Source organism: Vanellus vanellus (assembly GCF_965231255.1).
Source record: "Vanellus vanellus genome assembly, chromosome: 13".
Taxonomy (NCBI): Eukaryota; Metazoa; Chordata; class Aves; order Charadriiformes; family Charadriidae; genus Vanellus; species Vanellus vanellus.
In genome coordinates, this window is record NC_138918.1 from 16,965,271 (window position 1) to 16,990,730 (window position 25,460).

Genomic DNA, 25,460 nt, shown 5'->3' on the forward strand with positions numbered 1-25,460 from the left:
AAATGTCACTTCCGTTACCTTCATTCAATTTAATCAAGACATGCCATCATTTTCCAGGTGAATTAATCTTATTAAGTAGTTATGTGGCTAATGTAATGTAGATCTTAATTAACACATCAGCAAGCAGAAGTATTAATATGGACGCTATGAAGGCTTGCAGTTGTGGTCTTCTGAAAAATGCCAGGCTCTAGGGCTGTCATCGGAGAAGCAAAGTATTTGACTAAGCTCAACAGAACAGAAGAGGAGTTTTATTTTTGCGATTGTGCTGATGGTGATGATATGAGTTGCTGTGTTTAAAGTTAGGTGATGAAGTGTTTTATATACCATCAGAGATGATTGTGAAGTTGATGTAGAAATTCATGCTGGTATGTATTTGTTCTTTGTGAAATGCAGTGAACTAACAGATCTTAATTTTATTTCAGTTATAGTTTGCTTTTGATTCTGAATCTTGTGAAGCCATGCCCACACAAATGTGAAGATGTACCTAAATTTCTAGGTGTGTCAGGGTATTCAGGCGTGTTTCTTAATTCTACCCGCAGGCCCAGATTGTTTCACTGCAACTGAGCCAAAGCAACAGTCTTAAGCAGATGCTCTCTTTGCAGGATTTCTTCCCTTTCACCACAATAGAAATGTGGGATACTGACCAGAAAACCTGAGATTTTGATTTGATTTCAGAAGCTGGTTTACTGGACTCCTGAAAGCTCATACAAATTCAGAAGCTTCCTCCCTCCTCACTTGACAAAATAGAGCTCATTAGTACCTTAGCATCTTCAGCATAACTGAAGTTCAAGATGTGTCATAGCAGCTTCTCCAGGCAAACTCCCATTTCCTGGCTTTTTACTTTATTATAGCTGTTGGAATTTGTCATCAGCAGTCAATCTGTTGTACACATTTCAAACAGAATCTGTTTTTGCTTGGGTTCTAGGGCACTTAGGTATTAGTAACAGATATTTTGAAGCGTAAGCTCATATAGGAAGTGATCAGGGTGGTAATAGTGCATAGCACTGATTTTTTTCCATGGAAGCAATTTGTATAGAAAAGATATTTTCTAATCATAGTAATTCCCACACATTCTTTTTTGGCAAAAAGTCAGTGGAGTGTATTTTTATATTGAATGGTTTCCTTTACACAGCTGTACTATAAATTTCTTTCTAATTCCAAGTCACCTGTGAAAATCCCTAATTATGTAATAAAGAACAACAGAAAAATAAGTTAGATAAAAAGATAAGGAAAGCTATGTCTACAGCAGTGATTGATCAGAAATGCAGGGGTCCAGGAAGATAAGTGAAAGAGAATTCTCTTTAACCAACATTGGTGATACTTATTCCTTGTATTTAATTTGAAATGTCCAAATTACCTTTGTAGTTCGTTATGGATCCCTTGGAATGGTTATTCTGCTAGATATTTTTCAAGAGCGTTACGAAGACGCAATTTGCAGTCATCACCGTCATAAAGGCACACAGTCAAAGCGCTGGAGTTAATTGCTATTTAAATGTGATGTCTGTAGCGTGACACTGCTGGTAGCCAGATTTCATATTTATTTTTTAATTTTAAGTACAGTATGGGAGAAGAGCCTATCATAAATACTGAGGTATATCTGGTTTCAGTGTAGACACAGTTCTGCTTCCATAGCTGACACTGCTTGACATCAGTTAAATTACAGGCTGACTGGGCATGTCCTATCAACCGCCACCTTGAAACTGACCTCCAGCTCAAAGAAGAGGCCTGCTGACAAGTTAGCAGGGGGAGTTTGCATCGCTGTTGTCATCTATTGCCTATTTGATAGCTTCAAAGGCAAATATACTTGAGTGCTAAAACAGTCTTTTCAAATATGTATGCCAAAATAGTAATTCAACTGGGTAAATAACACAGCAGTTTAAATGAATAAGTGTTATTTAGTTGATAAATATATGTTTGACTGAGCGATTGAAATGGCTCCCCTGGGTAAGATGAAGAAGTATGCTTTTATAACTCTCTTTTGTAGATGTTTATAGGGAGGAAATCACAGAAAAAAAAGAAATCAAGTATCCATGGGGGTATGAGATAAACAGACGAAACTCTAAGAGAGTCACCCTCAGCAGAGGTAATGATGTTGGGATTTATTTGTTCGCAATAGTATGAGTTGTTTGGGTTAGTCTTTCTTCCCAGATTTGTCAAGTGAAGTTACATCTGTAACTTCACTTAAATGCAGTTGATGTTCTTTGAATGTGATCTGCAGTGGTCCATCAAAATGGGAAAGCTTCTAAAAATAGCTGGAAGGAGTGAGTCAGGTGACAAGATACATCTTCTACATTATGAGGTGAAGACTGAAGGAAGCTATAAAAAAAGTTTACTTTAAGAGTCTCTAGAGACAGAGTTTATAAGTGAGGCTGTTAGTGCAGAAAAAGCCGTTGCAAATACAAAGCTAGGATGATGTTCTGCTTTTCAGGTTTAAAAAAGTAAACTTAAGCCTATTGACTAAGAAAAGAGGTTCAGTGGTCATATCTACTTTGCATTTCACTGCTGTATTTCTAACTTGAGGAGGAAGGAACATGAAGAGGCCGATGTTGAGACACCTCCTGTAGTGTTTTTATGTGACTGCTCTGCATTACTTATGTTCAAGGTGAGAATTTTTAATAGGTCATTGTTAATATTTCTGTTTTACAAGTAGTCATCTGAGAACATCAAGATCACAACCAACTCAGGTGCACTCGCTGTGTCAAAGCAAGGAGTAGAACTAGTGCTTACACTAGTTTTGTGTCTCATACAAACAAGAGTAACTCAGCAGGAATTTATGAGAGTATGATTCAATAATGCATAATCTTTAGAGCTCCGGTAGCTTGCTGGACTTAAAACTTTGTAATTTGTTAGTTAAGCTTGCAAATATAGAACTTCTATTTCATGCAACTTCTAGCATTTCTAAATAGTATTATTTCAGCATTGGAATGTAGAGCCATAAAAACAGGATCTCGTGTATTACGTTCTTAAAAGCAAAAAGAAGTATTCCTTTCGGCATGGCAGAGGTGAGGCAGCAGCTGTTTCTCACAGACGTGGCATAGGTTGGATATAGAGCAGAGGCGTGCCATACTACAGAAGTACAGACTTGAAAATAAGGGGTCATCCATCCCTTCCATTCTTGTGGATTAAGTATATCTTGGTCACTTGTGATAGTTGCTCATCTAATCTGCTCTTAAAATCCTCTGCTGTGTTGAACCCCTACAGCTGTCACAGTTCTTTTCCTGAGACACTGAAATGTTCCTAAAGGAGTGGTTTGGACAACTAGAAACCAAGTCATTTATGTTGTAGTGCGAAAAAAGAGCATCTATGGGGAGATGCTTCCAAAGATAATGCCAAACTGAACTGAATCGTTTCAGTATTAGGAACCTGAATCATGTCCCTAGGCTGATTGATAATTACAGATTCAGTTGTCTCATCTGCACTTTTCACCAATTCTTAAGCTAATAACTTCAAGGTTTTCATGAGAAATACAAAGGAATGGTCTTTTTCTGGCAACTTTCTGTTGGGAAAGTTTGACATCCAATATATATTTTTTTTTACCTGTGAGGTGCATGCTGAAGTAGTGTGAGTGTAACTCTGGTTCTCTTGATGACTGGAATATTCTCTTTTTTAGCTTAATTGATGTATTTGAGGATTCTTGACTCCTGAAAAATGCCCTTTCCCGGACAGAAATAGAAACCAGAATTTTGGAGAACCGAAGGACGCTAAGGCTAAATTCAACCAGAAATCATAGAATCATGCTAAAATTTTGGCCTCCATAAGAATTAAATTTATTTGCAAAGTTATAATTCTAGGCAATATATACTCAGCAGACTTGGAAGTGGTGTAATTAGCAAAAGTCCTTGATAGTGAGGTTTTGGACCTGCTTTAGTAGTCAGTGAGACCATAATCTCCAACAGTGACTATGGTGGTCTTAACATTTCCGCACTCAGTAAGTTTGCTGCATTGGATAAGTTAGGTACAAGGGCTGAAGCAATATTCAGTATAATTTCTGTTTGATGTAGATGAAAAACACATGACTCAGTAATTTGTAAAGCAGGCATATGTAGGAGAGCATTCTAACACCATGTCACTTCTTAAAGTGTTCTGACAAGGGTCCGTTTTTCTAAAACTTACTCTGTCTATTCATGTGTGTTAGTAGCCATTTCAGTACTGAATATCCCTCATATATATATGTTTTTTTTTAGATATATATTATATGTATGTTTATGACATGAGGTGACTGTAAGCTGCTTGGTTTTTAACTAATTGGAATTTATGCTGCTAATACAAGCCATATCTCTGAATGTTCATGACCACTGCTCCACTGTGTTCTAGAACTGTATTAAAAGCTAGAAAGTATTTTATATATACTGTAAGAAAAATTATAAAGTATTGCTTAAAAAGAGAAGCAGATTCCAACATGGGGGGGGGGGGGGGGAGGCTACTGATTTCAAACAGATCTAAGCTCCAGATTCCCAAGCATTTTACATGTGGATTTCAGAAAGAGGTTACGCTTACTGGCTTCAGTATACTTTATGTTAAAGATTTCCACTGACTGTGGACTTCCATAGACTGAAGCAGCTTTGTTGTAGTCGTGAAATTAATCAAACTGAAAAAATACATAATGCAGACAATTCATTGAATATAAGGAGGCTGTGGATAGAGTCAGAACACTGGAATGGGCACTGGTCTATTAATCTTCCCACCTTTATTACTTACACAGCTTTTATCATAATAATAATGCCTACTGTGATACTTGCTGGAAATAGCTTTTTCTTTGACTGTTTCACTTTGACTATGGGTATACCGATCCTGAAGAACAGGGTGCTTCAGAGGGTGTCAGGGAGACTGTTCTCAGATTAGATAGAGTTGATGTTCATTTAAGTAAGCACAGTCTGCTTCCCAAGAAATATTTTACAGCACACTTTTTAAGAATGTTGAAAAGAAATCATCATTTATTACCGTAACTTGGAGTTGTGAAGTGAAGTAAGTGTAATGTTGTACTCAAAGGCGATGAAGAAGCCCTCAGTCTTAGGCTGACTTCCAGCTCTGCCAGTGATCCCAGTGCAGCATTCAGCATGTGATTTTTATGTGCTCTGTACCTGGTTTTCCTATCCATGTGGGTAAGGACTAATTTAAATTCTAGTGAGATGGTGCCTGACTTCATTGAGGTAGGAACTTTGAGATATCTTCTGTTGCAGTAGTCCATTGGAACTGAAATAATGTAGTTTTTACGAAACATTACATGTTTGAATCTGGTTGATATCTGCGTTCTTGGGCTGCTCTAAAGGCACATTGCTTGACATTCTCAGGCATTTTTCCTTTCTTTGCAGCCTGTCTTTGCAGCTTCTTTTGCTTTCTTTTTTTCTTAGTGCTGTGATTGTAGACCCATTATCACAGAAAATGAAAAAACAAACAAGTTGCCAAAATCTGTATTGCGGCTGGTATTCAGAGCATTCTTTTACCATTTCAAAACACTGCCAACATAATATCTGTTTCATTATGTACAAGTGTAAGTGCTGCTAACACAGATAATTTGGAATCTATAATTGAAACTATGCTATTGCAGCTCTCTCAATTAAAGATAGTCAAGACAGAAAAGCTGTTATGTACTTACCTGCTGGAATTATATGTCATTCTGTGCCATCCTTTTATAGTCATACAGTGCTGGAATATATTTCAAAAGTAACTTGCCACTTATTGAAAATAGCATTACACCATGAAAAAAATATTAAGTAAATTGAGCTTTTAACAAATATTGTCAGATTGTATCAGAGGTATGACTACCATCCAGCTTGTATTATTAACGGTACCTTTAAATTTCTGTGATTGTTAACAGATATTTTCTGTGGCTTTCTGGTCTTTATAGTGTCTGTTGTAATAATTTTTAAATGGATTTATCAGCATGCTGTTTGGGAATATGGAACACAAAATCAAACATTGCTGTATACTGTAGCTTGAAAGCGCTGCTGACTCTTCATGTATCGCACTCCATGTTTAAAATATGTGTAGCCTCAGAACCATCCCATTCAGCTGAGAACAGAGGGGATTTGCACCGTGTTTTAAAGCTTGAGTATTTCATGGGCTGGAAGCCAGAGCACTCAACCAGAAAGGTCTTGTATCTTGTCTTCAATAATGCATGCTGAAGAACCATCAAATGGTGGATTCTAACTAACCACAGCACAAGGGAGAAAGGCTTGTAGGTAGTCCCTGCTTCAGGCAGAGAGAATTTAAAAGGCAGCGCTTTGAGTTGTACTAGCTTTCTTTCAAGAAGGAGAAGGTGCCTGTTAGAGTACAGACACTGTCTGTATTTTCTGTGTATTTCATTTCTTCTGTCAACTCTCTTGTCTATGTTCTGGAGTTTATTGAACTACTTTCCGAGACAATGCTAATAAAAATTTGCAATCAGATCATTTAGATTGAAGTTATCCCTTCAGTTCACCTTTCTTCTTTTTTTTTTTTTTTTTTTTTTTTTAATACCCTGGTTGCATACAAGATGCAACTGAAAAGAGCAGAGGGAGATTTGTATGTGCGTAATTGACTCTCTGCTGTTAGGATATTTGATCAGTAAAGAGCAATCGCAGAATTAAAGGGTTGGAAGGATTAGAAGATTGCAGATGCTCCACTGAAAAAGGTTCACAGCTTTCTTACTTCAAATATAGTGGCCAAATTGTTACATACTGATGGAAACAGCAGGCAGATAGCATCAGAATAGGAAAGGAAAGTTACAGTTTGATTTAAAGGGTAGCATTGTCCCAGGTGTTCATCTTGAATGAATAAAATTACCTGTATTAAAAGCTGTTATCTCATTCGATTTCTATTTGCTTTTATTTTATAGGACCATGGGTCACTAGAAATAGCAGCATAGATAGCGGAGAAACAGAAGTTGGCCGCAGGGTCTCCCAGGAAGTGCCCCCTGGAGTTTTTTGGAGGTCTCAGATCCATATCAGCCAGCCACAGTTCCTGAAGTTCAACATATCCTTAGGGAAGGATGCTCTTTTTGGTGTTTATATAAGAAGAGGACTCCCACCATCACATGCCCAGGTACTTTATCAATGTATTTGTTGGCTTTAAATGTCAAAATGCAAAAGTTTAGGCATCTATCTTAGATTTATGTTGGAGCTTATGGAGCCCAAGGTTAGGGGTTCCTGGGAATTACTTAATTCGTGATATTTGACTGAACACCCTGATATTAAGATTTCTAGGTTATTACATAACTTAACAGTACATTGATAAAAGAATGATGCTCTTGCCATTCATGTTTTTAAGATAACTTACAGTTTGGCACTCAAGGTTTCGAATCTCTGAGAAAATCTTGACTTCTCTTGGGATAAACCTTTCCAGTTATACACCAGTCAAAAATGATGAGTGGTGTTGGTCAAACTTAATGTATCAAAGCACTGTATATGGTTGGAATGCATGCACAGCTAGATGTGTTAACATCTAATTTTCTATCTTCATAGAAGTTTTAATCTCCACAGGCTGTTGGAATGGCATCACTGGGGTATGCAACAGACTCCGGCATCACTGCTACCCAGCCATGTTAGAGAACATACTGCAGCAGCCATGTGTTTGAGAGCTTTAATTTTACTACTTTTCCTTCAAGGACAGTATTTAGGTATAACATCTGACTCAGACATGGGGCAAGCCTTGCAGTTGGGAAACCCAGTTCTTGATTTCTAATCAGCCTCAAAGATGAAAACTCAGTAACACCGCATGTTTACAGTGGTCCTGCAGTACAGAGCTTAGGGCTGTAGGTAAAGGTAGTTTTAAAGTTAGTGAGAGCAAACTTTAGTATCTTTTTCTTCTAGGTTGTGCAGTGGGGTGTTTTAATTTCCTTGCTATGAGAAGATATAGCTATATTTTCTGTTACAGAGGTATTTTTTTATTATATTGAAAAACTATTAATGTGAATGGAAGGATTCCCATTTACTTAGATTAGAACTGTAATGAGAAATAATATATTTGCAGTTACACATACTAAAAGGAAAGAGCCTCCATTCTTTGCAGGAATGTGCAAGGGAAGCAGAAATAGCAACCAGGTTTTGGAAAGGACCCTTTCCTTCATGCATATCCTAACTGCTAAAAATCGGTGGTTCATTCAGAAATTATCACCTAAACTTGAAATGCTTTATAATGTATGATTTCCAAACAGCACATGTAGAACTACATGATCCCTTTTGGGAATCCTCCATTTAACATTTCTAGACACTTTCCCCTTATTTGCAAAGAACTGCTACTAGGGTGTGGGTTTTTTTCATTTAACAAAGCAAACTGCAATTACATAAATGGTTAAAACGCATGACCTAAGCTAAAAGCCCAGAGACTTTGACATAATTGCATTGTGACATATTGATATATAGGGAAAGTATATTCATATTGCCTGCAAGGAGATATCAACCCTAACTGAACTGTGGCCACGTGCATGCACAAACTCATGGTACAAACAGTGAAGCAATTGATTTTCTGGGGAAAACTACACTTAAGATTAACTGAAGTTTGGATCTGCTTCCCAATATGTGAGGCAAATGTATGGAACTATTTTGCATTGCCTCTTGTTCCTTGATGTTTTTTCTTGCCCGTATTCTGAATTGAGAACCAAAATCTTTAAACAGAGTTGGGAGGGGAGAAGAGGTTTTCATGAGTTTATGACCTCTATTTCTAAGACTTTGTGAACGAGGAGTTTTGACTATCCAAACTCCATCAACTTCCTGTAGCATGCTGTTTTAAAATGTTCTGTGAGTTATTGAACGGATATATCCGTCTGGTAAGAAATAAGGATCACCAGTCCACGTCCCAAGGAGGGGTGGGCAAGTGGTCAGTTTGCCATAAAGCTAGAGGTTAGCATACAGCATCCTGAAGTTCTGTACAAAGGGAATAAATTGGGGAAACTGTAGAGCTGTTGACTAGTTTTCAGACATTTACAGACATCCATGCAACACAGAAGATATCCACAGCAAATATGTTCCAGGCTGGGAGCCTTTCTTAAGAGTGTTTTGATTTTGGCTGTTTCAATATGTTGTCTTGAGGGCAAAATTATGTCTATGGATCTTTAGCTGTTGCAATGAGGTAATGGCATAATTCATTGAGTGTGTCTCATTTAATTCAGAATTTAGGCGCTTACTTCCCCTATCATTCTACCATGAAAAAAAGAGCAATTTAGTTGAGGAAAACAAGCAAAAGTAAAACATGAAGTGAAAATGGCTGAGGGCAACCAAAGCTCCTAAGCAATCATCACAGCTTGTTAAAAATACAAGTTAATTATAATTGTCTGACTAAGACATGATGGAGTTATGCCTGTATTTTTTACAAGGAATCCATTTAGATGTAGCTGGTGGTACAAAATATTTTTTTTAATTCAAGCTGAATTTAAATTTCTGTTGCACTATGATCAAACATGTTTGTTCTAGGTTTCATTATGATGTTTTCATCTGAGAAGGCTATGATCAGGCAAAGTTTCTCTTCTTTCTTTCACTCTACGTTCCGTGGATAGGATATAAATTCCGTGACCTTTCTGTTGAATTAAACAATGAGAAATATCAACTGTGTTTCCTACTGAGCTGGATTCCTCCTCAGAGAACCTGTTTTCCAGTCTTTAGAGGAAGCAATTCCAGCCCTCTTCCATAACTGGAGTTAACGAGAGCCACCAGTATAATGTGCAGAATTGCTTTCCCATATTCATGCAGGGTCCTGGTGCTTGTCGAGAGGGTGGTACAGCAGAAGGTTGCTTGGCATTTTTGCGCAGCAATCAAAATTCAGCCAAGCTGCTATCAGGAGAAATAGTTTTAGAAAAAGAAAGGCAAGCTTTTACAGACCTGCGGTAGTGAAAAGAAGCATTGTTCTGACAGAAAGGAGCAGAATGGTTTTGTATTAATGAAAATAGTCTGAAGTTGACACCAGAAGATATTTTAAAATTGAAATTTAAAATCCTTGTTTTTGCAGGTTAGGGACATGAGCTGTAAAGCAGTGAACAACTACACTTGACAGTTCATCACCAATCAGTGCTGATATGTCAAGCCAAGTAAAATCCTTTGTGGGAGCAAGTCAATAATCAGCAAATTAGGTACATGATTAACCTGAGACAACAAGATGCAGTTCCTGTCTGAGAGCCCTGCTGAGATTTAACCTTCTCAGTATTACTGTTTAGCAAATATTCCAAATGCCCGGTTTAGTCAGTCAAACTGATGTAGCTGTAAACTTGTCTAGAAGCAGCCTTGTGTACTATGTGCGTAGGGAATGGAGCTCTAGAGGAGATGTAAAAATGCAGGTTTGAGTGACAAGCAGACTACAAACAGGAACGCATTGCTTTCAAGCAAAATTCTTCCGACCTGTGTAGTACTACATAGAAATAACAAAATGCACATTGCAGGCTTGAATGACAAATAGGAAATTAGTAGAAGATGGTCATATTAATAAAATTGATAATGTATAGAGAATGAACTGTAAATGTCAAATAATGCATGAAGTGACTCTGCAGAGATTACAGCAATTATGGTGTTACTACACATTGGCAGAACATTCCAAATGACGCATGAAATAAGGTAACCTTATAGAAGCATCACTAATGTCTGGAGAAGGCAGTGCATAGACTTCAATTGTTTTCATTTCCAGCAGAGTGTTTTATACTTACAAATTTTTCATGTCAAACTGAAAACTGTTTTCATTTATTACAGGAAATGGCTTTATTTGAAACAACTTGAATAGCTGGGGACCTTCAGTGTTACTTTGTTTTTCAGCTGGGGATCAAATACATTTAGGTGCTCTGACCACCTTAAAGTTATCTGATGGCAACTGTGCTGTTATTGCTGAATGCTGTGCTGCATTGTACTGATTGTGTTGTGTCACATTCAAATGTTGAAACAAATCAGTTGGCTGTCACTGTGGGTATCAGATGTTTCATGGGTGTATTTTAATGAATAATTATCAACTGGATTTTATGAAGAACTAATTTCAAAGCACTTTGCAAACAAGTGTTCCTGACATATGTTTTCTTGGCGGCTTAGGTCTTACAGGGCTTTGGCATAAAGATGGATGCTGGCCACAATGCCAAATATGGTTTTTTTCCTCCCACCCCCCCAGGATTTGAATGTGCATCCATTTTAAAGACAAGAGCTCTAAGAAATCTTTGTTTTCAGTCCCTAATTTCAAACACTCTTTGGGGTTTTGTGGAGGCATGCAAATAGTTTCAAATCTAAGAAAAAAGCAAAGACTATGCAGGCTCACTGAGTTTTCCGTCTTGACCATTGCAAGCTCTCTTTGCTTTGCCGTGCTTTCACAACTAGTTCACTTCTTGTACGCAACTGGGTTGATCAGTCGATCTGTGCTTTATGGATGGCATTGTGCTATGTGGTCACTACCATATACTTAAAGGTCCAAAATTGTTTTTCTCACTCCTCATGGTTACTGGAAAAAGAAAGTCATTATTAGCCTATGAATGAAATGCCTTGGAGGATAGAAACCACTGACTGGAGAAATTATAAAAACAAATTGCCCCAAAAGAACTTATTATGAGATTTAGGTTTGTAAATAAAGGCATGCAATAGGTTTTTGGTATGCTGTGTAATAAAACTATACAAACCCACTGAGAATGTGAATTTGGAATTTGCTAAGAGAAGTAGGCTGGCAAGTTACTTGCTTATATGGAGCTTTCATCATAATAAGTACTCCCTCCTGCAAAACTGAACTCTGAAGATGTAGCCATTTGGGATTGCTGGTGCATTCTGTTCCTGAGAAGTTTTTGCCAGTTTTGTGTGACTTTCGGTATTAAGCCACGAAATATAAAGGGTCACTAAAACAAAGCAAAACAAAAAAAAAGAGTCAGTGAAACTTCCAAACTACTTCAGAGTTTTAGTCTGGTTTGACAGATCCATGCCCTAATTCATGTGATATAGTTGTCTCTTCCTTAGCAGTTGTGTGTGTTAGCTTAAAAATTCCACAGTTCCTTCTTAATGATCATGAAAGTATTCGTTCTTTTCCTAGATGGGTCTTCTAATCTGTGCATATTTGTCAATAAGTAGCTTTAAAGCAAGACTGATATCTTCAGCACAACATTATATAAAACAAATTAATCCTGCAAGTGTAATAAATCAGAAAATCAACAGGGCCACAAGAAGCAAAATGATGATTCAGCCAACTATGTGAAGAAATCTTACCCGGTTATGAATTCACAGTACCATCTTGTGGTGACCCTCCAGTCAGGGATTTTAGATTTTGGGGGTACATATTGCTAGTACTTGCTTACACATTAAGATTTGTACACCCAGGCAACCACCAGCAGATACATTATCTTCCTTCTTTTTTCCTCAGTCCTGAGGAATCCAAAGAGGGGTAAAAATCTATTGTTATATTCTGTACCAGTTTGCACCGGTCCCTCACTATTCATGAAGTTATTCAGATTTAGTCATTTTGCTTTTGCCTGCACATGCAACAGTTCTTCATTGTTTCATTAAAGAGAGGTAATACCAGTCTTAATTTTACCAAAGTTAAAAGTCATGCCAAGGGACTCGCTCTCACTAGGTCACACCCCGTCATTGTGAAAAGAGATTCTGCAGCTAAAACTACTTCAAGCACTTTCAGCCTGAATAGTCTTCCCCTTCGATCTTGCCAACTGCTGAGCCTTCTCTACTATATGAGGTAGAATCAGCATCAAACAGAGGGGAGGCAGAGGAACCTGCCAGCACAAGCAGAGACGAACAGCATGTTGCCAGTGAGAAATGTCAGCTTTTATTGCTACTTCCTTAGCTGACCCTTTGTGAGTGATTGTTCTGAAGAGCAAGGTTTCTTTTTCCCAAGATGTTGCCCAAGTAATAACATTTCCCAAGGAGGTGATGAGTCTGTCCTTAACCTCTGACTGTTGGACAATAGGCTTTAGCAATATTTCCAAATGTCATTGATTTAAGAGATAGATGTATGTGTGTTTGGCACTTCTGATACTCTGAAAGTTACGGACATGCCAAAATTCTCTAAATCTCTGGTGTGCATTGGCTTAAATGTACTAATTTACCCCATTTACCTTCTCCTGCAAAAACTCTGTGTGAAAAAAGGCTCAGGTGGATGGCGATCTGATATTAACAGTTTGGTGAAACTTTTTATTCCACTTCTCCTACTGTTCCCCACAATTAAAGGCATGGTGAAAGAGTGGATAGAGCACTTGCTGTGACAATAGCTTTCAACATGAGTAGACCTGGGCTGAAATTCCTACCCTGCCGTGGATTTCCTTTGTGGCTGCATATTGGTGTCAGTTCCACACGTTTAACAGGAAGGCAATACTACTTCCATACTTTTCCCTTTGTTGTGAGGCTAAGTGTATGAAGGCCTCTATATTGCTCATATAGAACAGCTAGAAATTATAAAGTAGAAAGGTCAGCTTTTATACCCCAGTTTTACATAGATGTGTAACGTGGCTCTAAAGCGTTAAATCAGTCCATCTGTCTGTTTCTTCTACTAGAAGGAAGAATCGTCGTTATTTTATTGCATATGGTGTATTATTTGCTAGAAGTCACTGTTAAAGCGTGGAATACAGTGTACAAGACAGCCCTGTGTGGAAGCTTAGTCTGTTTAGGATGCAAGATTACAGTTTTCTATTTAAACTGAAAGCGAGTGAAGGTGTATGTTTTCTCAGAGCTGTCGCAAGCACATACTCTATGTGCTAGAGATAACGGAGGGAAACGCAATCAAACTACTAGCAAGCAAGCACATACTATTACTGTATTTTATTGAACACATACATCTTTCTTTAGACACGTCTATCTATCTCTATCTACTCCTACGTAGATAAATGTGTCTAAAACAAGATGTGCTTTCATAGGGTGCTTGTTATACAACTATCAAAAGATTAGATATATTGTTTTTGTTGTTTCTTAAGGGCTTCCCTTAGATAGGGACTATGAGAGCTGGTAAGCTGACCACAGCATCAGCTTGAGAGATCCAGAATCACAGACATTAAGGACAGAAAAAAAGCCTATTAGGATAGCTAGTCCAGCTGCTTTGTTATGCAGAGTTATTCCCTGTTGTAGATTAACCAATATTTCTTCCAGTCCTGTTTAATTGTGTGATGCAGTGGCATCTCCATTGGGAGGCTATTACTGAGCTTAATAGCTGGGAAGCTTATCTGACATTCATCTTAAATTTCTTTCTTTTTTTAGTTTCACGCCATTAATGGTGCCATCCCTCTTTTAGTCTAAAGAATCACTTGCTCTGTTTGATCCCTGTTCCAAAGATTAATGTAATGTTCTACCTTACTTGGAAACGATCCAACCAGAAATTCTCAGTTTTCCTTAATATACGTTCAATTCCTTCAGCCACTTGATTTGTGTTATTCCTTTCCATGCTCCCTCTGGTTCTTGTATCCTACTTGTCCCTGATTGTTTCGCATACAAACTCAGGTAAGCAACTCTTACTCTGTGATGTAAAACTTGTACAGTGTATTTTTATTCGGTGCTGAGTTATCTAACATTAGACGAACACATTTCCTGTTTGTGCTGTTCCTGTTTTCATGTTCTGGGGGCTTCCATTTGATTGTATGTCTGGAGCTACATCTGAGACTTCTGTTCCTCTTGCAGCAAGAATTTATTGTAGGCCATTGCTTAGAAAAGGGTGCGTGTCTCATAGATTGAAGGTTTCCGGCTTTGAAAGCTGCGTAGTAACCTAAAATGTCATGGGGCAAATCATTGATTTCAACTTCTTTCTCAAAACCCAGCCTGTCAAGAAATACCATTTGTACGTTTTTTTATCACCTATGCAGGGCAAAGACGCATAATTCTATGTTACTGTTTAAGAAAGGATGAGAGTCACAGAATCTCTGTGTGTTCCGTGGTCGACTAGTAAATATTAGTTTCACATTGACCTATCTTCCAGAAACACCATTTTATGACAAGGTAGAAGAGAAACTATAGTGTCAGATTTTGAGCTGAAATATCATTCTGTATTCAGGTCTGTTTGTTTGGGGTTTTGTTTGTTTGTGTTGGTTTTGTTTGTGTTTTTTTTTTTTCTTTTCTTTTTTTTCCTGTTTTTTTACCCTGCAGTATGATTTCATGGAACGCTTGGATGGGAAAGAGAAATGGAGTGTGGTGGAGTCCCCACGGGAACGTCGAAGTATTCAGACCCTTGTTCAGAATGAGGCTGTGTTTGTTCAGTACTTGGATGTGGGTTTGTGGCACCTGGCATTTTACAATGATGGCAAGGACAAAGAAGTGGTCTCTTTCAGTACAGTTATTTTGGGTAGGTATCTCTACAAGCTGAGAATTTTTCCTCTCTGTTTATACATTCCCTTACTTAAAGTGATAGTACTTTCTTGCAGTCTTCAGTGTTCAGCCTGTTTATCCTTATGGTAAGCTGTGCATTTTTTTTTCTCAACACTACCTTGTCAAAAAGTCTGGTATTAGGGTGCTGATTTTAATATGCTGATTCCTCTTTCAAGATTTTAGCATTCCCGTAGATCTTGAGTTTACTTCTGGAAACAAGACTGAGGTAAATACAGTCTGGGTTGAAGAATTTCCCAGTTAATATTCCTCTCCTTATCTCTGTCATTTTTATACTTCTTATTTGCTTCTCTGGAGAAACTTCTTTACACCCAGGTGGAATAGTATCCAACCGGAGAGCTGTTTAATCTTAGTAGAAAGACAGCACAAGAAAGTGACACCTGCAAATGAGGTTATTGTTTGCAGTTACCCCAGAGATTACTCGAGTCAGTTAATTAGCCACATGCTGTCTTACAGCTTACTATTCACCTAATAATGGGTCATCTCCTCAACATGGTGAAATCAAGAGCAGAAGAACATCTAGCCTATGATCTGAGAAGCCTGCAGTGTTTTTAGAAGAATGGCGTTACAATTAGTTGAAACTGAGTCTAAATTCTCCACTCTTTATTAGAAGATTTGTTGAACTTTGCAGCACTCAGTGAACTTTGCTGAATATCTTGTCACAGTGGCATAAAAAATTCTGACATAGTCTACGTGGTATTCTGTCCTGGCTGGTGAAGTGTTAAATGGCACTATATTGTATAAATCTGTAATTCCTTTTAGTTTAGAGAAAGAGAAACTGCAAAAAGTCCAAGTGAGTTTTTACACTTGATGAAGAATAGTTGGAGGTCTTTTCCAGTCATGCCTGATTAATGATATGAAGCTTAATTTTTTCCTTTTATGTTAGTATAAAATTCAGTTTGTTGGCTTAAGTCCCAAAGGGTGTAGGAGGATAGCCAATACTGTGTCACTAAATATGAATGTAATTGTTTCTCTTAACCTCAATTGAGATGAAAAAATGATTTTTCTTCTTGTATGTGGTTTTGCAAGTTACTAGGTGCTATGCATGTTGAGACAGAGATATATATATTTGCATATTTCCCCATAGAAGGCTTTTTCTGCTTCTCCAAAAAACCCAAAATATTTGTGCCTATATCTTGTTATGCACCTGTTGTGCTTAGAAAACCTTCAGATATGATAAAGCTGTCCTTAAAAGAGTTGCTTGGTCTAGGCTACAGCTTTCAAGAGCATCAAAGGTCTAATAGTCAGGTAGACTACTTGATAGTGCAATAATAGTAATTGGACTGAAATGTAGAGAAAAGTATGGTGTTACATGCAGTTCAGAGGTTCTTCTACACACACCTAGTATCAGACATTTCATAATCAAAGGATCTGAGACAGCTGAAAGTTTCTCTGATGTGGAAGAGAAGAAAGAATAACAGAAATGATGTTAACTCCCAGACAATACTAAATTTACCATGATTTTGAATACATAGAAAATGCTTTTGTGTGCCGTGAAGCAAAATAATGAATAAATCTATAGACAAGCTTCTTCATGAGACAAATTGATATCTTTGAGCATTACATTTCAATTTTTCTTTTCATTGTTTACATGAATCATTTCAAGAGGCCAAGCTAATGACATCTCAGAAAATTTGTTTTAGATTTTTTTTACTGTCCTGCAAGTGTGAAATTAGATTTAAAGTTGTGCTTGAATCTTTTTCCTCTTTTCAGTTTCATTTGACAAAAAAATACTCTGTGTGGTTCTGCTAATTCCAAATCCAAAATTTATTTTCTGTGTTGTACAGCTGCTATTTGTTTAGTGCCTGGGACTGACAGAGCCATTTAGTTTGGGGCCACAGGTCCCACAACAACAGGGAGTAACAGTGAATAGTAACAACATTCCGATTAGATATTTTTTTTTCCAATAATTCAGTGTTGAAAATATGTTCCACTGAAATCCAACAGCTTTCAAATGAAAGTGATTTTAAGAATCAACTTCAAAATGGGAATTTTATTTCTAGGTTGTTATTATGCAAAGTAGTATACGTGTTGTCCATATAATAACAGAAATTCTGGAAAATAAGTATTATGGTACAGCTGAAATGTTATCATCAGGCTGGTTGCTTAAATCTTCTCAGATCATTGAAGTAATCAACACTTCAGTCAGCCACTTAAACTCTAGTGTTAAACCTTGTCCTCTGTTTTCACAGACATCTTCTTCATCCTCTTGCATAGCTACTTGCACCTTTTATATTAATTATTTTAGGATAAAGAATATCTGCCGGAGCGAAAGAGCTCCTCTGTCTTGTTCAGCAGATATTTCTCTCAGCTTAATTAACAAGGCTTTAAATGTCTAGAAGAAAAAGAAGATACACTCCTTAGGATAATCAGTTTCACATGGAAGAGTGGTTGTGCAAGATCAAAGTCTCATTGAAAATGGGAGACTGTAGGTTTTCAAGATGAAGCATTATATTTGCTACATAATATGAGTTCAAACCTAGCTGTAGAGGTCCTAGGAGGCAGTCCTGTCTACCTGTTGAAACAGAGGGCTTGAGCACTATCAGAAGACTTTGAATTCTAATGGTGCTCAGAGACTTAATATGTGACTTTAGTGTATCACTAGAACTCTATGCTTACTCATGCTGCCGTAAAGCTTGGTACCTTTCTGCTTCACCTGAACTTTGTGGTGTTAATATTATTAGGGATTGTTCTTCTAAGTACTGAAGGCAAAATGAAATGAAGAAAAATTAAGCAAAGAATTTGTAGCCTAAATAGGAACCAGTTAACGTGCCTGTGATGCTTGTATTTCAGATTCAGTGCAAGACTGCCCACGTAATTGTCATGGGAACGGCGAGTGTGTATCAGGTGTTTGCCACTGTTTTCCAGGATTTCATGGAGCAGATTGTGCTAAAGGTATCATTTTCCCTATGTTTACAAATAACCGCAGTGTGTGTTTGTGATGTATGGATCTACAGTGCCTGCTAGTTAGCATGGGTCCAAATTAGATTCAAATAGATCAATATGCGTTTTTTTTCTTAGATGTCTTAGTTAATATGATCAAGTGGAAGTATTGCTGCATTGCTGACGGGCTTGCATAACTACAACTTTTTTTGTGTCAAAGGTAGTAGGCAGAAATGGCGGAAAAGATTTATTTTCTGTAAAAGTGGATGAATTATCGTCAGTGCTTTCTGATGATCGCTAACTGGTCTGCAACAGAAGACTGATTATCTTCATTGATAGCATGTAATGTATATACTGGCTTGGCTGAGCCTTACTTCTAGTACATAGCATTTTTCTTGCATATAAAATTACTTGTTGACCAAAGGAAGTTTTGCCTTTTTTAGGAAAAGAAGTAGGACTTGATAAAGTCTTTAAATAAACCTTTTCTTAAATGTTGATTATAAATTTTAACAACTAAAATTGGGAGATGCATGATCATCAAGGAGTAAACATCTGTGGATTGGCAGTATGTTCTGAGGGTTTGGGATAGCTGTCATAGCGAAAAGATTCATCACGGAGGGCCTCTTTAGTTTATACAGCTAGTATCACATGTTGTCTAAAATCAGTGCCTTGCTTGTATTCCCTGCTGTTCCTGAGCACAGTCATAACATTTTCCAGTTTGCTGCCCTCTTAGTTTGTATGAGATTTAGGCACACTATCAATATCATGTGCTTCCAGTTGTTTTCCACAGGGATAGGGTCATTAGTGTTCACAAGGGGGAAAGCCTGGTGTTTGAAAGCTTTTTGAAATGCCTTGAAGGGCCTTAGAAACGTGCTCATTTCTTCTTAGACACCCCATCTAGTCCTGAGGACAGTTTGTAGTGCCCCACCTCTGTCACTGGTGTAGCAGGGTGGCATCCAGCATCCCCGTGCATGCCTGTGAATCGCTCCTTGAATAGCTGCTATAGTTGTACTGGAGTGAGTTATTTCCATTTTGTGTCTCCATATTTGGCTCTTGAAGGTGCCCCAGTACAAAGAAAAGAAAGACCTCAAGGGCCATGGAACGCTAACGATGTTACTTCACTGCTAACCCTACTTATTTTAAAGAACGCTTCAAATACAGCGTGCATGTTGTTTGATTACCTGAGAAATTAAGACACTTGGCAAATATAAAGAGGAGATATCTGTATATTACAAACTAACTGGTGTGATAATGTGTGCTACAAATACACATTGACAGCTATATGCCTTTCTGTGGTGTTAACCCGTGAAAGTATGCATGCAGTGACTGTGTGCTTCACTGCCACTCTTCACACATACATGGCCATTAAATCAACTCATTTGCATTTTGAGTTGTGGAGCAATGCTGCATTCTGTACTGAACCTCTGTGTAACACTGTATTCTATGTTAATGCTAGAAAATGCTTTGTTCGGGCTATGTCAGATAAATAGCTTTTTTTATAGGGTGCTTGTCAAGCTGTAGCTGTCAGGCTTCTCCTGCCCCTCAGTACATTCCCTCTGCTTCCTGCCTTGTCGTTTCTGTGTTGTCTCTTTCCCCTCAAAAGCAGAAATGGCTTCTTGGAAGCTTCTTTCAACTCTCTTAGTGTTTTCTTGTCAGGCATCATGGTATTTCTAAAGAACAAAGGAGCTTGAAAACCACATAAAATGACAAAATGAGTGTGCTGACAGAATTCTCCTGTTTCTGCCCATGGCTGCACATCTAGATACTATGAGACGTACCCAGAAACGTGCGGCTGAGTTAGGGCGTGAGGGCTGTACGCCTCACCCATTTCACAGGCACTGTCATACCTGTTCTCATGTCCACAGATTTTTCTGCTTACTTGAATGCCAATTATATGTGAGAGCAGTTTCAGAAGACAGAAATCGCAATTGGGATTGTATGCATGGTAAAACGCAGTAAAATGAGATAGAGAATTAAATCTTTGCTAGCATATTATGTATGTGGAAACATCTTTAATATACATTTACTGTAAAGTCAACTTTATATTTAAGTTGTTACAAGTATGGAAAGATAATGATTTTCTTTCCATCCATTTTTTTTGTTGTTGTTATTATTACATCCCTAGGAACATATCTTTCAATGTTTCAGTTCTCCACCGTAAAATAATGTGAGGCAAGACTCAAATAAAGAAATGTGGAGAAAATGTGAATAAGCTCCTTAGGTGGCTTTTAGAACTTGATTCATGCAGTAACACAACAGTCTTAAGAGCTTCACATTGAGTGAAACCCAAGTTTGATAGATATGAAGCATGATCCTTTACCCCAGTGAATCCTCGATTATAGGACTGATATTGAGGGCGTCACAGGCAATGAATCTTGAGGGGAGTCATCTGCAAACTATTTACAGACAGTGCACAGGTACTCCCTCTGTTACTTTACTGTTACATCCAATTAGTTCTAAAAGATAAAATGAAGGAAATCCATGAGACACAGCACAGATTAGACTTTAGACCCACTAGCTCCAGGCAAATACCATGAAAACTATTAGAAAGAGATGAAATTTTGGCCCAACCCACAGGCTGAAATACACTTTCATACCTTGATTGAAGTGGAGGAAGTTTCACCCTCTTTCCAAATACTTGGGGGGTTTATTTCTCTCCCTTATCTGTGGAAATAATGTATTCTTAGGTAGCCAGTGTCAACAGATTTACTCCATCCTTGCTCAGGCAAGATTCCCTTTGAAATCATTTGGAGCATTTGGAGTTTAACTTAACTAAGAATTCCACCTAACGCACCAAGAAGGTAATGATACATTTCAACCTCATGTGGATAAAATACAGCATGTAAAGAAAAAGAAAGTCTGATAATCAAAAGATAATTCAGTGGGTGGTGAACTATCCTGATAAAGAAAATGTGGATAGTTAAAGGCAGTGGAAGATTTGCTGTAAATGGAACTGCACTGTGAGTAACCTCTCGTGCGCCATTAGCTGTAGGAGTTACTGATAAGAAGCGATGCTATAGCCAAGGATCGATTAGAGAATCAGACATGCAGCTATGATTATGTTATTTTGGTGTGTTGTCACTTTTTTATATTCATCTCTATTTTTCTGTAACCTCTATGACATAACCACCTAAGTATATCAAGATGTCCTTACTTAATGTTCCCACTGTTAATGTCTGGTAATAGTTTGGTCTTTCAGCTGCCAAGTTCTGTGGTAAATCTGCAAGCAGGCATCCTTCGTCGTGTCCTGCTTTTCACCATTTGTAGAGTTCAGTGTTACGACGAGTCGGGTTCCTCAAAGTGACTCAGAGTTGGCTGTAATTTCGTTTCATCTCATAATATTTTTGAAGGGCATGCAACTCTTCCACTCCTTTAACAAAAATACTTCCAAAGACACTGTCATATTCTGTTTTGCAAATGTGTTCAGAGCCCCCTTTAATTTTGCATTTTAGAATACTAGGATTTGCATCATAAGCGTATTTAGGTAATCTGAAAAGGTGAAACAGTGTACCATCACATGAGACTTCTCCATTGACATGATGAGCATTACCTGTTAAGAGACAGTATCCGATTTGTAGAAGAAAGAAGAAATTTGAGTCAAGTAGCTCATGTTAGCTGCCATGAAGTTGCTATTTAGCAGATGCTTCTAGTTGATTATGCAATGTAATAAGAAACATGTTTAATGTTTTAATCTAAATGGATTGAAGGCTTTTGGGTTTTTTAAACCAGAAATTTGTACCGTGTTTGATCAGTTGACTTTTTAATCTGATTTTAAGAACTCTAATGATTCAGATTTATGTTATACGCAGTTTCTTTTCCTGTTCTCCTTGTGTGGGTTTTTCATTATTTTATTTTCATTCTGTTTGTTTTTGGCTTACTGGCAAAGGACGGCGCCACTTTAATAAGTATAAAAAGAAGGGTAGGTTTTTTAAAATTTCTTTTTATTTCTTTTGCGACATCTATTTAGTTTGTAGTAGTAAAGTGTAGTCTATCTCTCTTTAAATTTATTCTAATGGATATGCTATTTCTGATGATTGCCCGCACCACAATAAGAGTTCCTACCACTGCCATTTTCTTTGTTATGTGTGTACTGTTATCTTTGTATAAAAATGTAAAAAGCTGTCAATGATTAGGTAAGTAAGGTATAACTGCTAGAAGTAGCAGCTCTTGCTTTTTCTCAGCTGTTACTCAAATTTCAGGTTTTTGGGACTCTTCTTGCTCTGAGGTTATTCAGAGGCATATTGCCGGGGTAACGGTGCATAAAGTAATGTTTTTTCATCCATTGAATACTCTGCTTGAAACTATTCTCTTAGTGCCATGTCCAGAATGCTCCCAGTGGCATAAGAGGTTCGGGGGGTGATTGCAGTGGGAAAAACATGAATTTTGGAGTGCATCTTTCTGAATAATTCAGTACTCTATTCGTTGCTGCTGTAGAGCACGTGGTCCACATGAATGAACGGTGTCCAGCGTATGTTGGTAATGTATAGGAGTTAGTATTTCCTCTCTGTGTGAGTAAGGAAAACAATATTTGCCTTCATAACTTGGCTAGAAATTTTAGGAACTGAAAATAGTGCAAGTAGACAGAATTTCACCGGACTTTGAATGGAAAGGTGAGAGGTGATACTGAATAGCCTTTCTCCTTTGCCTGTCCTGCATCTGTTCGTAGCCTGACAAAAGAGATGGGACCCATGGTGAGGCAGCACTGCGGGTCTTCTGTGGCACAGTCAAACTGGCCAATGTGTGTCTTGAAATATTCAAGTGAATCCCTGCAAATTCATGCAATAACAGATTATAGATCAGGCAAGCAAAGAAGATTGCATTAAGCATGATGGTACTCGAAGCAGATTGGTCTGCAGAGGAAAGAGTGGGAGAGGAACAATAGTATAGGAAAACCGCCATTTTTATGGCATAGTAAAGAGATAGTCAGGCGCAATAGTACTTGTTAAAGCTACTCTGCTGTGGTTAGTGCTTTACAAGCAAACCAAATAAATAAAAACAGTGACTGCTTCCAGGAATTTACCATGTCAATATAAGCTGAAAGGGAATGAATGGGAACCAATTGACAGATGTGGAGATATAAAGAAAAAAAAAGGTGATAGGCAGTGTTATAAACACACTAGCAGCGTGGCTGTTGTCAGTTTTGGGGAACACTCTGGTAAAAGGCAGTTTGAAAGAGGGATAATGGGGCAGACAGATAACATCATGTGGATAATGGAGGGCAAATGTAACCTCCAAAGGAGACAGAGCATAGGAAAGAGCACAAGAAAGCTCTTTTTAAATACGACTTTCAAAAGCACTGTAAGTCACAGGGAGTTTGAAGTCAGAATTCTGGCAGTGAGCAGTCTGGGGTGAAGCGGGTGTGTAAATGAAGTTGGAGCATGAAGTTCATGTTCCATGTGATAAGAGGAAAGGACCTGACACACGTCTGGGAAAGAAGAGCTGCATAGCTGAAGGTTAGATTAACAGATTAACAATGTGATTCTTGAAGCGCTGTTGCACACAGACATGACTGAAGAAGACTGAGTTTATCAACGCTGGAGAAAAAGGTGTTGATTTAAGGTAGATTTTATTTGCTGAAAGCTAGAGCAAGAATTCTGACAGAGATGCAATGCAGAACAAATCTGTAAGACTTTGTCAAAGCCTGAACGTGAGGCAAGGAAACAGATGAGTCAAAAATAACGTGCAGATTATGAACCTTAATGACAGGTAGAACAGTGGTATTGTCCACTGTGATGCAGCAAGAATGCAGGGGAGGGCTGAGAAGTCGCGGGTTAGAGAAAAAAGGGAAATTGGAGAAACGACAACTTTATTGGCAAGCATTTTGTGTGTTCGTAATCGTAGCATGTCTCATCACTTACACTGTACTCCTAAGAAAAGAAAAAAGAAAAAAAATGTGCTTTTCTTTGGAAATTCTGCATTCATGACTTTCACCCACACATATCTCGCATCCTTTCTTGCAGTTGACAAAATTCAGCATGTTCAGCTTCTCCCTTAGTATCTCTTTCTGGGTGGGTTTGTTTTGGGGTTTTGTGTGTTTATGTGTGTATGTGTGCCAACTTATGTATGTGCTGCAGCAGCAGCACAGCCCTGGCTTGTCACTCAAATCTTCTCTCTCAGTGGGTGGAAGCATCATTTTGATACTTGAACAGACAAGGCTGTCTTTGGCAATGTTCCTCTCCAGCAGTTCCCACCTCTCTGACTCAGTACCTTAAAATGCCTTTGCTATAAATTTTCTTCTCCTTTTCCCAGTCTCCTATTTTATTAGCAGATGTTTTTCATTTCTGGCAAACTGATCGTGTCCTCACTTGCCTTCCAGTGAGTTCTATGTACAGGGTAGTGCTTGTCTGTCTGCTTTCAGTTTTCTTAGTTTTACAGAACTGCAGTACATTCCGAATGCCATTAACTGTGCCTAAAATAATTACCGAATAAATAAATGGGCATGTAACCTATTTTGACAATGATTGACAGTCATTGCCATCTATCAGCTGCTAGCTTGCCTGCATGAAATGAGATAGTAGCTTTGATCCAGTGTCAGGTAGACAAGTAGAGCCAACACAAAATCCACCACTGTAACTCTTTCTAATTGGCAATTTAAACGGGAGGCAAGAACTGAAGGGGTCACAGGCGGAATTCTTTCTGATTGTTAGTGGTCATGGCTCCAAAAGGGGCTCAAGACACAGTCAGTAGTGCGACAAGGAACAGAATACAAGAACCATCGTTTCTAGTCTGCAGCTTTGCTCATCAATCCTTGTGAACTCTGTTGGAGATTTGCGATAAAAACAGGGGACTGGAGAATCTGGACTCCTGAATTCTGCAACAGATACCTTGTTAAATGTCTGTTACAACACAAGTCATTGTGACAGTAATGGAACATCATCCTAACGTTCCATTACTCTTTAAAAACGTGTACCTGTCGCTATAGTACATTGTAGATTAAATGTGAGGATTAGCAGATCCTTGCAAGGCATACGCTCTAACAGGATGGTGATGTAAGAGTTCTCAGATAACTCCCTAACCTGCGCCAGGCTAGAAATCGGTGCTTCATATCCTTTGCATTCTATGTAAGGGAATATGTACAAAGTCGAAATAGGACCCAGGAGCTTCTTTTGGCATTGTGAATATTTGAGAAAACAGTTTTTAAAAATATGGATTTCAGCAAGCAAAATATTAACTTCTCATTGTTCTTAAAGCTTTTATGGATTCTGCTGATTCCAGCATTGAATTCAGGGTTATAAAGAATTTATCTACAGAAGAGCTTCTCCTGAATAATTTCAAGTGGGGATGTTCCTGTTGTTGAGAACCACATCCTTCCATCTGTTTGTTATAGTTACGCCTTTA

General features: G+C 38.0%; 1 protein-coding gene across 6 annotated transcripts in view; it reads left to right on the plus strand.

Annotated features, from left to right (window-relative positions):
* Positions 1 to 25,460, plus strand: part of TENM2 (teneurin transmembrane protein 2) — a gene marked incomplete at its 5' end in the record, with an annotated part of 543,931 nt that overhangs the window by 415,000 nt on the left and 103,471 nt on the right. For all 6 annotated transcript variants that reach the window (XM_082489861.1, XM_082489862.1, XM_082489863.1 and 3 more), the window contains 3 exons: positions 6,818 to 7,023; positions 15,003 to 15,198; positions 18,033 to 18,134. In XM_082489861.1, the coding sequence (XP_082345987.1) occupies positions 6,818 to 7,023; positions 15,003 to 15,198; positions 18,033 to 18,134 (504 nt within the window). The remainder of the gene's footprint in view (positions 1 to 6,817; positions 7,024 to 15,002; positions 15,199 to 18,032; positions 18,135 to 25,460) is intronic.